Below are 14,187 nucleotides of genomic sequence, written 5' to 3'. Positions count from 1 at the left end.
TGGACTAATAGCATCGTTGCAACATAGGTTACTCAATTTAGAACACTAAAACAAATTATGCCCAGGTTACATAAACTTTTAATTGTTAATTTTTTGCTTAATTTGGATATTTTAATTTTTTCTAAAAATTGTAATCTGATATAATTACTTTTGTGAATGTAATCTTCAGTAATTAAAAACATATTTTATGAGAAAATTTACAATATACATATATGCATATATATATTTACATTATTTGCGTATAAGTATTTAAGTGCACATACATGCATACATATAGCAGAAAAATATATAAATTAAATTTATAATTATAAAATATAATCTATAATTGTCTTCATGCACTTACACATCTCACCAGCCCATATAAATTCTGATATTATGATTTTTTCATTATAACAGACATTATACAATATTTCGTGTACTTAATTTATTGAACCCTGCAACCGTACACTCTTTTTCAGCACCCACTAACGGTATAAGGGTTTGTATCAGTGCACAGTGGCATATTAAACAAACCTAAAACTTTATCAAAAATTCTGAAAAAATTCATAAGTGTTCCTTGAGATCTCAACTATAAGTTTAAACAATAATAATATTATAAAATTGATTTTGCAATTGTTAATTTAATCATTGAACCTTTGGAAAATATTACATAGTCAACATGTTAAGGACGTAAACGACCCGCATGTACGGTTACAGGGTTAAAATTCTGGATGTTTGTTAAGTACAAAAATTAAAGTCACCTGAAAATAATAGCGCATAATAAGTCGTATACATACATATCGTGTATATTTAACTTTTAAACATAATAAAATGTGTAACCATAATAAAAATTATGTTTATTAAAACATATTAAATCATATACATACAAATACATACATATACATACAAATTGTTTATAAAAAAAACGTGTCTATTTTTTTAGACTTCAGAACAGGATCATATTAATTACAGTTGTTGAATGTGTCGTGTAATGATATGAATTTAAGGAATCAATTTTTTTCGTGTTGCAGATTTTTCGAGGCATCAGTGGACAACAACTTCAATTATGAAGCTATAACAAACACTAGCTAACACACGTGCATGTCAAAAAATGTATTAGAGGCTGTGATTATTTTATCTCAAGCTTAAGTTTGAATAATCCAATCCTTTGGAATTATCAACTCTTTCATTTGAAGATATTCCAATGATCGATACATTGATGCTTTTATTAATCATTGGAAAAATTAAGGATTGAGTGCTTGTAACTTGACAAACTTATCGAAAGTATTCTTTTGTCGTTACAAAACAACTAAATAGATAAAATAACTGAAAAGATTCATAATTTTCGGTCTCTTTACACACATACTTACACACACTTACACACTTACACACGCACACACACACACACACACACACACACACACACACACACACACACACACACACACACACACACACACACATTGAGCAATAAGCTCCAGTAAAAACAAGAGGAAGAAGCATTGTCTAGAAACGAAGACGACAAGAAAACATTTAATATCACGGGACCGGAAGTGAGGTCTGTCACAGTTGCCAATTTAATAAGTGGCAATGTAGCAGCGCGATACAATGAAGGGTCGGAGGTTGTTATTACGGGGGATGTCGTCCTGGCAGCCCCATCCAGGTTAAGAGGAGCAATTAATCTATCAACCACGACAACTGCAAAGACGGCGACGACGACAATAACTCCCGGTATGGATAACAGTGGTGATTCAAGTATGGACACTAACGGCGGCACCGCTGCTACGAGCGTCGGTGCCATTGCTTCAGTCGTCGCCAACGCCGCATCCTTGACATTGGTTAAGGCCGAGAAACCGGATCATCTGACAGGGACGTCGACGTCGCCTGCGACGGTAACCGCTGTAGCCACTGGACCGATCGGCACCGGAAATAATCTCTTCAGCGGTATCGCTAACAGCAATAAGACAGCTAGGTCGGACGATTGGCTGGCGACGAACAGTCCGGGATCACCGCAGAACTCTTTACAGAGCCAGCACGTGGTCTACTCCACTTCACAGCAGCAATTGTCAGAACAGCAACCTTCGATGGCCCACTCCAGTCCGCTCGCGCATCAACAAGTTAGCAATAATGGATATGCAAGTCCTATGAGCACCGGCAGTTACGATCCGTACAGCCCCAACGGTAAAATAGGTAAGTAATCATCATTTTGACAAAATTTGTGGATTATAAAAATTACTTTCGGAAGAATACAATACATTAAGAATTATTATCCAAAGAAAACAATATGTTTTTAATATAAATTATAATTATAAATTGTGAAATTTGCGTTATTACATAATTATAATTTTAAACATGTAAATACTTCTAAAATTTAAAACTCCTATTAATGTTTTCTTAAAAAATTTTATTTTGAATAACTGTCTTCTAAATAAAGTTAAAAATATATCGACCTCTAAAAGAATCTTTTCTTTTTAAGAAAGTAAGCTTTAAGAGGATAAAAATGTTTACTTTTATCTATAGCCAAGCTCAATAGATTTCTAACTGATAATGACTTCGATCTCTGAGAAATCTGATTAATATATTAATTAAGATATATCTTTCCTGCCGTATAATTATAATAACAAATGTTACAAATAATTATAAGTAAATGTTACACTTTTTTTGTCTTTTTTTATCTTTTTTTATCTGAAGAAAATGTTACACTTTTTTTATCTTGACATATGTATATATGTATTGAGATGTATTTTTGTGGTGGGTGTGCTATATATATAACTTAACAGAGGTGAGATTATGATTTTAAATATAACATAGGGTGTCCCGAAATTTATGAACCAAAATACCACAACAAGAAAGTTTTCAAAAAGATATTTGCCATTTTTCATCCTGAACAGTAGTTTTTGAGAAACAAGAGAATTGGCCAATCTCAGACTACGCTTAAAGCCGCGATCACTAACACTATCGACACGCAAATCACGAACAGGCCGCCGTGTAATCATAGTCTGCAATTGGCCAATTTTTACGTGAATATGCGTGCGCGTGTATGTGTTTTATTTAAACATACCTTTGTATATACATAAATATATATATGATAACATTTCAGATTTGTTTGTGTCTGATACCTATTTAAAATTAACTGTGCACGTTAGCCTTGTATTGGAAATTGGAAAAATAAGTTTCGTCCAGAGCATCATTAACAATAAAATTATGTTTCTCAAACATAAATTAGCTTAATTCAAATTCAGTTTTAAATGCATTGTAATGTTTTTGCTTACAGAGTTAAAAAGTAGAATCAATATAAATAAAATCAATATGTAAATTAAACTATATAAAATAAAAACACATTTGTTATATAGGGGAGACCGGGGCTATGTGTCCACACCTTACGCTTTTTTTAAGTTTACTAAAAAACTAATAAAGATATTTGGCTAAAATTTTAATGGTATAACTTTTCAACCTTGCTATTAAAAAAAACATAATTAAAATCGTTTATCTTTTAACATTTTAAAGAGGCGAATTTTTTAAGTGGACAAGTCAAGCGTAGACAGATGCCCCATATGCGGGGCTATCTGTCCACATTCGAGAGGCTATCTGTCCACATAATAAAAAACACATTATTTATATTAATTTTTATACTTATTTATAATATTATTTATTATTAATATATAATATTGAAAAAACTGCCTAGTCGTTGGAGTCAGAGAAGTAGTAGGCACTTTGTGTAGATTTTTTGACAAGTTTCCTGCGTAGAGCTGACTTTTCTTTATATACGGTGGCATCAAACTGATTTGGAGTCTGTTGCAAAATCAATGTGATGAGTTTCTTTTGTCCTCTCAATTTTTTAATTTTTTTTTATTTGGGACCTTTTCTTTATCCTCGGCAGCGTTTGAAATAGAAAATACTCAATAATTTAAGACAAACTCATATATTTAACTTGACGTGTATTTTTAAAATGAAAATTTGGTGACGATTCTTGAATCACAGGATCAAGTATGTAGCTGCTCGTAGGTCACCTTTTTACAGTAGCGGGTGAGAGTCCGAACATTTATTCCAAAGTCTAACGCTGTTTTTGCGAAAAGATTCTCGCTCGATTTTTATTCTTTTAATCACTCAAAGTATAATTTTATTGGATATGTCTACCTTATCCGTCTTAAGGAAAATCTTTCTTTTGTAGTTACGCACCATTTATAAAAGAACAATTCGTCATTGAAGTGTGGACACATTGCCCCATCAAAAATAGGACAGATAGCCCCGACCACGTTTTTCAGTCTTTAACATGTTGCCAATTTTAGATAATGCGGAATTAAGATTTGACGCTTCTCACACCTGATAACTATGTATTAATTGATAATATTATGAATTGCTTACTTTAATTTGAGTTAAACTACTGTCGCACAGCAAATTTTTCGACCGTCGAAAAATGTGATTAATTGTTTTCGCTTTTCTTTTAACTTATATAGCGTCTGCGAGAGGCATCACAAGAAAACAAACAACATTTAAATATCTTACGTAGGGCATTTTTCAACTACTTGTTACAATGGTAGAGACATCTGTCTCAAAACTTGAGATAGCAGTACTGTGGACACATAGCCCCCGTAGACAGATAGCCCCGGTCTCTCCTAACACAGTAAAAAAAAAACAGAATGAGATTAATCATTTCCTGTAGTTTTTTGGACGCTGAATACAACTCGGTTTATTAAATTGTTCTCTCACGTCACAATGTTGAAAAATTAATTTGTAGTTAAAGTTGTAAAAAAGGAATATTTTCACGTACTTTTTTTCATATTATAACTATGATATTAAGGATATTCTCTGAATGGTTAGGTTAGGTCAGAGTCATGGAAATACTAAAAACACCGATATTAATTCTCCAGAAATCCAAAGACAAAAGAAGTATATCAAGAGACACGGTAGTGTCTCGCGCCAAGTACACGCGCAGCGCGAGACCGCCCGCGCCGTGACTCTTACGCGAACATATACGAGTTGCAAGTACCCGAGATTTTGAGATCTCAATAACGAGTGAACGGATCAAGTTCTAAGTAGGCTTGATCGATAGCTTGGGGTCGATTTATATAATAAAAGTGTTTTTAGTTTTTCTCTACGTGCCCTACGAGCGGAGATATTACGACGCAAAGTCTGAAATGTTACACTTAATACACTTAAGGGGTAACGCCACTCTAGAATTTTCAAAAAATCGATTTTTTTTGCTTAAACGATGCTTTAAGGTCTTAGAAATAAGGTACACTTGGTTTCAAAGCTCGGAAAAATCTCTATTATCCCTTTTTCGTAATCCGTCTGCCGGCGCGGAATGCATCGGTGAATGTTAACTGAAACTTTAAACGCGTTTTTCTCGAAATCGCTTTTTTTAAATCGGGCGGAATCAGAACTCGAACACCTTTTATCCGATTAACTTGAAATTTTGAGTGAAACTTTACAATAATATTATCTTTAGAAGTACCTATGGATTTTGCGATAAGTTGAACAAAACGAAATTATGATGGGCGTCACAAGAGACGAAATATGAGCAACAATTTTCCTTCTGAGAATCTTTTTTATTACCCAAAATATACAAAAATTTGAAAATTTCAAAAGAATCGGAGAGGGTGTCGTTATTCTACATATTTACCTAAAGTTTTATTGAATTAAAAATTTGAATTAGAAGTTTTATTGAATTAGTTATTAGTTACAAAAAATTACTAATTACGTAAAAGTTAATAATGTTTAGGTAGAAGTGCATTACGCATTACTTAAAAAATTAGTAATTTGTCAGAGAAAAATGTCTAGTTACTAGTGAAAATTAGTATTTAGGCGAAAATGAATTAATTTTTTTTTGCAAATTGGTAATCAGTAGAAATAAATTGTTTATTATTAAAATAATTAATAGTTTATTTATAAAAAATAAATTAATACTTATTTGAAAATTAATAATTAGTGGAAAATAATTACTAATTTTTTCAACAATGAATAATTAGTCACAATAATTCAATTCAATCATCTTTATTTCACTCCCCTTCCGGGGTTGGAAAGGCGTTTTTTTTTCAGGAAAAACGTTCCCAAAAACCTTTACAATTATACATTCAGTCATTAATCACATACATTTCATATGGCGTTTTCCAGGGATGTACCCAACCCTTTACATATATACTCGCGACCCAATTATACATTTATTATACCCATGACCCAAGCGACCTAACATCATATTTCCACATCTCTCTGCCTCCTTCCTTCCTGGCGGGCCTCTTCGCTTTTGTCCGGCTCTCCCCCACCTTGCGTTCGGCGCCTTCCTTCTTTTACTGTCCTTACTTACTTTTTTTTCCTATCATCCTCCTCCTCGTCCGACTCCATCAACAGACTCTCCTCCATCTTTTTCGTAATCTCGTCCTCCTCAGTCCTCTTCCATCTCCCGCCTTCCTCCTCTCTCCTTTCTTTTCTCCTTTCTTTCTCCTCTCTTTCTCTTACCCTCGTCTCCACAGATTTATCCTCGTCCATTTTCACCCTCAATCTACTCCCTTCCTTTCTCCTTGCCTCCAAAACCTTCCACTTATCCTCCTCGCTCCGCATCCTTACTAACATCGCCATCCAGTCTCCTCTCTGTCCTATCACACTTACCTCTTTTACCTCCACTTTCACCTTTAATCCATCCGTAAACAGTTCCTTCACCTTCTCCCAATTTGATTCCTCTCCTCCCTATCTTTCTTTCTCAATCCTTATTATCAATTCTTCCTTCTCTTCTCGTTGTCGCTCTTTTCAAACTCCTCCGCCCACCATTTCCTCTTACCAGTCTTACCCTTACTCTCTTCACTATCATTCCTCTTCCTTTTGCCCCGCTCTGTTCCATCCTGTCCACCTTTCTTTTCAATCTCTCTACCTCCTCCTTCATCTCCTCCTCTCTTCTTTTACATTCCTCTTTAACTTCCTTTATCATCTTCCATACTTTCTTTTCCACTATCTTTTCCACCGCCTCCTTCTCTGTTATTATCTTCCCTTCCATCTTTCTTTGGTTATCTGTAACATGCACATATAATTACTTTCCTCTCTCTTACTCTGCTTTCTCTCCCGCCCCCCTCTCTTTCTCTCTGACCTATCACGCTTATCTCTTTTACCTCTATCTTTACCTTTGATCCTTCCGCAAACGATTCTTTCAATAATCACCGCTTACCTTTCTACTACCGTTCTCTCCATCTCACAATTCGCCCGCATACTTCCGGACATTTTCTACTAATATGATTTCTCGACATTTTGGAACATTCTAAACCTATTTCCATCAAAATCTCGAAAAATTTTTTTTTACCATCACAAAGCTTCCTCTATGAGGAAGCAATTGGTTAGGAATACGTTGTAACAAACATTTGGCATTACAACTCAGCGTAAACAAAATTCAGCTATCTTTAATAATTCAAGTTATATTAAAAAAGGCTTAGAGTAGTTCAGAATAACCGAACTTCTTCTATATACTCGAGCTATAATGACATGAATAATGTCGAAATGGTTTTCTATTATTCTGGCGATTGTGCGGCAGAGAATTGTGCGCTACTCTAACGAGCTGAAAATCCGCAGTTAGAATCGAACTTAACAACTTCAAAAACATATATAAAGTGAGTTTCATGTAAATTGTATTATTTAAAAATTTAAGTCCGCCATATTGGTTCCGCCATTTTTTATTTTTGCTTTAAATTCGAATAGTACACTAATGAAAATTCCCTATATGAGTTTTAGTCATAAAAATCCCCTATATAAAAGTTACAGTCATAAAAATCACCTATATAAGTTTTATGAAAATTGGACTAATAATTTCTGAAATAAAAGACCTAGAGCTCGATTCTTGAATTCATTCGCAAGAGAAACGTATGCACAAATGTGGTTCTTACAGAAAAGTTGCAAGTCGATTAGCTATCGCATATAGCTTTTAACTAATCAACTTGCAAAGTTTCTGTAAGAGCAGAATTTTTGTATACGTTTCTTATGCAAATGGATTCAAGAATCGAGCCCCTGGTCCTTCTATTACATGCATGCATGTAAGATTATAATACATATACATATATATTCCAACTTATTACTGCGCGCCGATCACAGTCGGATATAAATAATTTTAATTAGGAGAGACCGGGGCTATCTGTCTAAGGGGGCTATGTGTCCACTGTACTGCTATCTGAGGTTTTAAGAGACAGACGTCTCTACCATTGTAACAAATAGTTTAGAAATGCTCTACGTAAGAGATTTAAACGTTGCTTTCTTGCGATGCTTCTCGCAGATGCTATATACATTAAAAGAAAAGCGAAAACAATTATTCACATTTTTCGACGGTCGAAAAATTTGCTATGCGACAGTAGTTTAACTCAAATTAAAGTAAGCAGTTCATAATATTATCAATTAATATACAGTTATCAGGTGTGAGAGGCGTCGAATCTTAATTCCGCATTATCCAAAATTGACAACATGTTAAAGACTGAAAAACGTGGTCGGGGCTATCTGTCCTATTTTTGATGGGGCAATGTGTCTGCACTTCAATGACGAATTGTTCTTTTATAAATGGTGCGTAACTACAAAAGAAAGATTTTCCTTAAAACGGATAAGGTAGACATATCCAATAAAATTATACTTTGAGTGATTAAAAGAATAAAAATCGAGCGAGAATCTTTTCGCAAAAACAGCGTTAGACTTTGGAATAAATGTTCGGACTCTCACCCGCTACTGTAAAAAGGTGACCTACGAGCAGCTACATACTTGATCCTGTGATTCAAGAATCGTCACCAAATTTTCATTTTAAAAATACACGTCAAGTTAAATATATGAGTTTGTCTTAAATTATTGAGTATTTTCTATTTCAAACACTGCCGAGGATAAAGTAAAGGCCCCAAATAAAAAAAAAAGATTAAAAAATTGAGGGGACAAAAGAAACTCATCACATTGATTTTGCAACGGACTCAAAATCAGATGCCACCGTATATAAAGAAAAGTCAGCTCCACGCAGGAATCCTGTCAAAAAATCTACACAAAGTGCCTACTACTGCTTTGACTCCAACGAGTAGGCAGTTTTTTCAATATTATACATTAATAATAAATAATAATATAAATAAATATAAAAATTAATATAAATAATGTGTTTTTTATTATGTGGACAGATAGTCCCGCATATGGGGCTATCTGTCTACGCTTGACTTGCCTACTTAAAAAATTTACCTCTTTAAAATGGTAAAAGATTAACGATTCTATAATTGTTTTTTTTTTTATAGCAAGGTTAAAAGGTTATACTATTAAAATTTTAGCCAAATATCTTTATTAGTTTTTTAGTAAACTTGAAAAAAGCGTAAAGTGTGGACACATAGCCCCGGTCTCCCCTACTGCACTAAATCTGATATTGATTTAGGATTTTATTTAGGGATATTATGTAAATAGGTATAATTAGTTATCTCATTATTTAGTGATATTATTAAGAAAAAACAATTCCTAATCAGTAGTTTTAGTACAAGTAATTTTTGAAATAGTAATTATTTTTTTATTTATTGAAATTAATATAATTTTTACAAAGAAAAAGTCTTATTAGTTAGTGAATTTAATATTTACATTACAATTTTCAAATTGAAAGATCGGATTATTTCCTCGATTTTGTATTGCCCGTTACTTTACTTTCTGCCCGCTATACGGGATACCAATTTTCCTCCCTAGGGAGGAAAGTAAGCCCTGGCGTGAAATTGGCCACTTTCTCTACAGGCATGGAAAGTTGGACTTTCCGTGGAGGTGTTGTGAAAAATAATTTATTATATTGTATCTCTCGCTTTAACAACGACGCTCTTATTTGCTTTAGAGTAAAGTGCATATTTCGGATCAGATCCTAATTCGGATCAACAATGAAATGCCTCTCTAGCCGACTGTATTTATCATATGTGGATTTTTTTCGCTATCGTCTATATATAGCTATCCCTTATAGCTATAGACAATTGGTGAAAAAAATTCACATATGATAAATACAGTCAGCTAGAGAAGCATTTCTTTGCTGATCCGAATTAGGATGTGATTTCCGAAATATGCACTTTACCCTATTTTACAAACTTGATTGAAAAACTTTTTTATTTTTTATCTTTTTCTAAAAAGGATATGAAATAAAAAACTTAGAAAAATATCTTCGTTATTTTATTTTTTTTTAGTGTGTGACAAAACAACTTCAATAACATAAGTAGACAACTTATCATCTTCCTTTAATCAAAAATATTTGTTGAAAAAAAAATACTTTTATAGTTATAATGATGCCATCAGTCTTTCAATCTCAAAATATTTATCTCTAAATATCATAAACGATTTTTTATAAGAAATAATTTAAAAAATAGAATTTTGTCAAAAAAGCTATTTTAAATAAAATTTAACGCCATATTTTTTACAAACAATATTTATTAGGAACAAAAATGAATAATAACGGTAAAAATCAAGTATTAGATTAACCTTTAGAGGCCGGGGGTGGTCGATATTTCGAATATTTCAAAAAACACAAGCTATTTGATGTTTTCAGGCAAAATTTGTGTGTTGAATAAGGGAAAAATAGTAAAAAAAAAAGTCTTCAAGTCCTTTTCCCGGCCTCTAAAGGTTAAAGTAAAAAACTTTGAAATTTTTTGGGGGGGAGAAAAAAACATTTTTTAATTAAAAATAACTTTTTTGGCTTGAGAAAAGATAATTTATAATTTTACTCTCATACTTTATAAAAATTAGGTTGGGGAAGCATAGCATAACATAGCATTTTTGAATCCTTCCCCACTCGGCATGTAATATTTCAAAGGTATTTCTGCAAAATTCCATTTGAAATATTACATCTTTCATTAATATTTCAGAAATTTTTAACGACCGTTTCTACATCATTTCGGTAATGTTTCAATGTCCGCAATTATTTCAAATGCGACCATGCTGAAAGATTTCGGCAATGTTATAAAGTATTTCTCAAATATATCTACGAAATATTGCGGAAACACTTCAGAGATGTTTCAAATACATTTTACACTAAAAAAATGTTTCGTATTAGCAAACAAAATTTTCTTACTGACGCAAAAACTATTTGTTGATATGTGAAAAATAAAATATTTTATTACCGGAACAAAAAAAAATATATTAAGCCGTATATGTGCGTATAGCTGTCGCGCGTTTGTCCGAAGAAATCCAACCGGTCACCCATCCAAGTAGTATACCGGCGCCTTGTCGTTTGACATCGATGATCGAACAGGGTAGTGGTGATCCTCTGACTCTGACGCTTCTTTCTTTCTTATACTTGCTTATTTTGGTGAGCATAAAGCTATCGCATAACAATATTAACAATACAGATATACGAATAAATCTTTTTTGCCAGTCAGCGTCGAATATTATTTTATATTAAATATTATTAAATATTTTATATTTTATATTAAAAATGCCATATGACAAAATTTGGAATATCAGAAAATTCTTAATAAAAGAGAAAAAATGCAATAATTATATAATAATAAATTTAATTTTTTATAAGTTCTAAAGTCTGTCAGCAACTTTTCGGAAATATTACAAATGCAATGTTGTATGTGAAACATTCAAAAATATAACGCGTGCAATGCAAACGTAATAATAGTTTTATCATGTATCAGAAATGTTTCTAAACCATTGCATCTGCAATATTTCTCCCGCAATATTGTAGAAAATTCACTGCCTGCAATTCAATTTTTCATTACCGACGCAATCTTTCGGAGATTTTTCATAGGTATTTTAGATGCGGTATTGTGTTTGATATGTTACAGAAATATTATTCGTGCAAAGTAAACGTAATAGTGCTTTTGTAGTGCTTTGGAAATGTTTCTGAAATATTGCATCTGCTACATTTTTTTTGCAATATTACAGAAACTTATAAATATTGTAAACAACTTTCTGAAAGATTTCAGACATATTGTTAATGCAATATTGCAAAAAACATGGTGCAGGTACATTTTTGAAATATTTTAGATGCATAGTTGCAAGTGAGATGTTAATGAAGTGTTTCTGCATTGTTTCCGAATATTTCAATATTTCAGCAACATAACATGCCGAGTGGGTCGGTTCGACTGCGCACAATTGAGTCGCATTACATTACAGATGACGATGAAAGGATGTCTTATGTCCATTTCTATCAATGCAATTTTTTTTAATTCTTAGAACTAGAAAAAGATAAAAAGTAAGTTAAACAGAAATTGAAGTTAATCTGCTGTTAGAAATTGATATTTACCTTCCTATATGTAACTTCAATTGTAACCATCGAAATATATACTAACTGGAACGAGTGCTGTCTGTGCGATATGAGGAAGAGCATATCAAGGTGTCTCGAGCAGTGCTCTGTCCTTGTCTGGTCTTCTTGATCGGCTTGTACTTCATCCCTACTCCATTCTGCCCATTCTTGACTACGCTGTGGGCTAGACAAGGAGAAGAGAGGAACTTGGGACTTCTCTCTCATATCGCTCGCCTATCGTGGATTTCTATAGCAGCGCTCGTTCCAGTTTGTATATATTTCAGTGATTGTAACTAAGCTTAATGTGCGCCATCTCTCATCGTTTTCTTAGGATTTTTGTCATTCTTGCCATGATAAACAGATGGCGTTACAATATTGCCAACGGTAGAGACTCTATAATAAGAGTCTGGTCATATATACGATACGGTAGCAACTTTTGATTAGTTCACCATTTCTTGTCAAAAACAAGAGAAACAGAAAGAGAAAGAGATATAAGAGAGAAAGAGAAAGCGATGGTGAATGTATATCCTTTTCTCTCACAGGATTTGGACAAAATCGCTTTATATATGGCCAGACTCTTATTATAGGCCGGTATTCATAGTCGGTTCTTATTTTAAGACTGGCTTAAGTAATGTTTTAAGATGCTAATACGGCTTTGTGATTGGTTAATGACATCTTAAGATTGTACTTAAAACGATCTTAAATATAAGAACCGACTATGAATACCGGCCATAGGGTCTTATAATGAGAGTATGGACAAGTGTTGGTCGATTTTTGATTGGTCCGACATTTATGAAGAAGACGTTAGTGGGAGTGAGACAAAGCTATAACATCCAAGTGAAAAGTACGAAAGTGGGAAGGCTATCTCTCTCGATTGTTCGCTATAGTTCCCTATTAATGGCAGATGTGTCCATACTTTTATTATAGGTACTCTAGCCAATGGAATATAATCGTAGAATATGTTACACTCCGCGTCATTAATACCTTCCACCTGGGGGTCAATTGTGTATCTTGAAACGAGGTGAAAAATACAAAAGTGAACAGATTTTACTAGATTTCGACAAATAAAATCGTAGATACGCTAATGAATTTCCTCACTTTTGTAATTTTCACCTCATTTTAAGATACACAATCGACCCCCTGAAGTTAGTCGCGTTCGAGTCAAATAATAATTGAACACATCGTGTCTAGCTATTTGTGCATCATGACTGTTGGTTCAACCAAAAATGTAGTAAATCTATTGGTTGATCCAACAGTCATGATGCACAAATAGCTATAGACGCAACGTGTTCAGTTACTTCAGTTATTATTTGACTTGAACGTGACTAACTTCAGATGGAAGGCATTATTGACACCGATTGTACATTATAATGGACATTGTCATATAAATAATTAAATATTAAAAGATGTTTTAATATTTAAAAGGGAACGGGCTTGGAAAAATTAGCGGGGAAAGAAGACCCTGTTGAGCTTGACTCTAGTCTGGCACTGTAATTCAAAAAGAAGGTATTAGACTAAAATATTTCCATTCTACATGCGTGATTAAGTAGCAAATATGAAATAATGGAAGAGAGGAGTATAAGAGAAAAATATAAAAATTTGACTTGATACTCGATATTACGTATCTTTCGATTTAGTTTAGATCTAGTTTAAATCTTAGAAGATTCTTAGCATACATCTGTTAATATCCACTTTTTGTTGCTTCCTCATAGAGGAAGCTTTGTTTTCGTAAATTCGTATATGAACCTTTGATTGCGTATAAAGTTGGTTCTAATCAACCAAATTTAAAAGAATTATATATAAAATAGGGGTAGAAGAAACCAAAGAAAAGATTGTTTTTTGAGTTTTTAATGTCAATATGTTCAGAGTGTTTTAAAACGTCGAAATATTGCATTAAAAAAAATGTCGGTATGTGTGTATGTATGTCTGTGCCAAATTTACAGAAATTTCTATAACTCCAGAACTGATCAATCAAATCTTAACGAATTATATATGAAATAGGG

General features: G+C 33.0%; 1 protein-coding gene across 1 annotated transcript in view; it reads left to right on the top strand.

Annotated features, from left to right (window-relative positions):
• Positions 1 to 987: 987 nt before the first annotated feature.
• The window catches only part of LOC139784364 (uncharacterized), a 40,759-nt gene continuing 27,559 nt past the window's right edge, over positions 988 to 14,187 (top strand). Inside the window, exon 1 of the mRNA XM_071723538.1 lies at positions 988 to 2,169. Within this exon, the coding sequence (XP_071579639.1) occupies positions 1,713 to 2,169 (457 nt within the window). The 5' untranslated portion in view covers positions 988 to 1,712. The remainder of the gene's footprint in view (positions 2,170 to 14,187) is intronic.

The sequence above is a fragment of the Temnothorax nylanderi genome, unplaced genomic scaffold, assembly GCF_030848795.1.
Source record: "Temnothorax nylanderi isolate EJ_2023f unplaced genomic scaffold, tnyl_v1.0 TNYL_tig0616_pilon, whole genome shotgun sequence".
Classification (NCBI taxonomy): Eukaryota; Metazoa; Arthropoda; class Insecta; order Hymenoptera; family Formicidae; genus Temnothorax; species Temnothorax nylanderi.
This window is presented reverse-complemented; position numbering and strand designations above follow the sequence as displayed.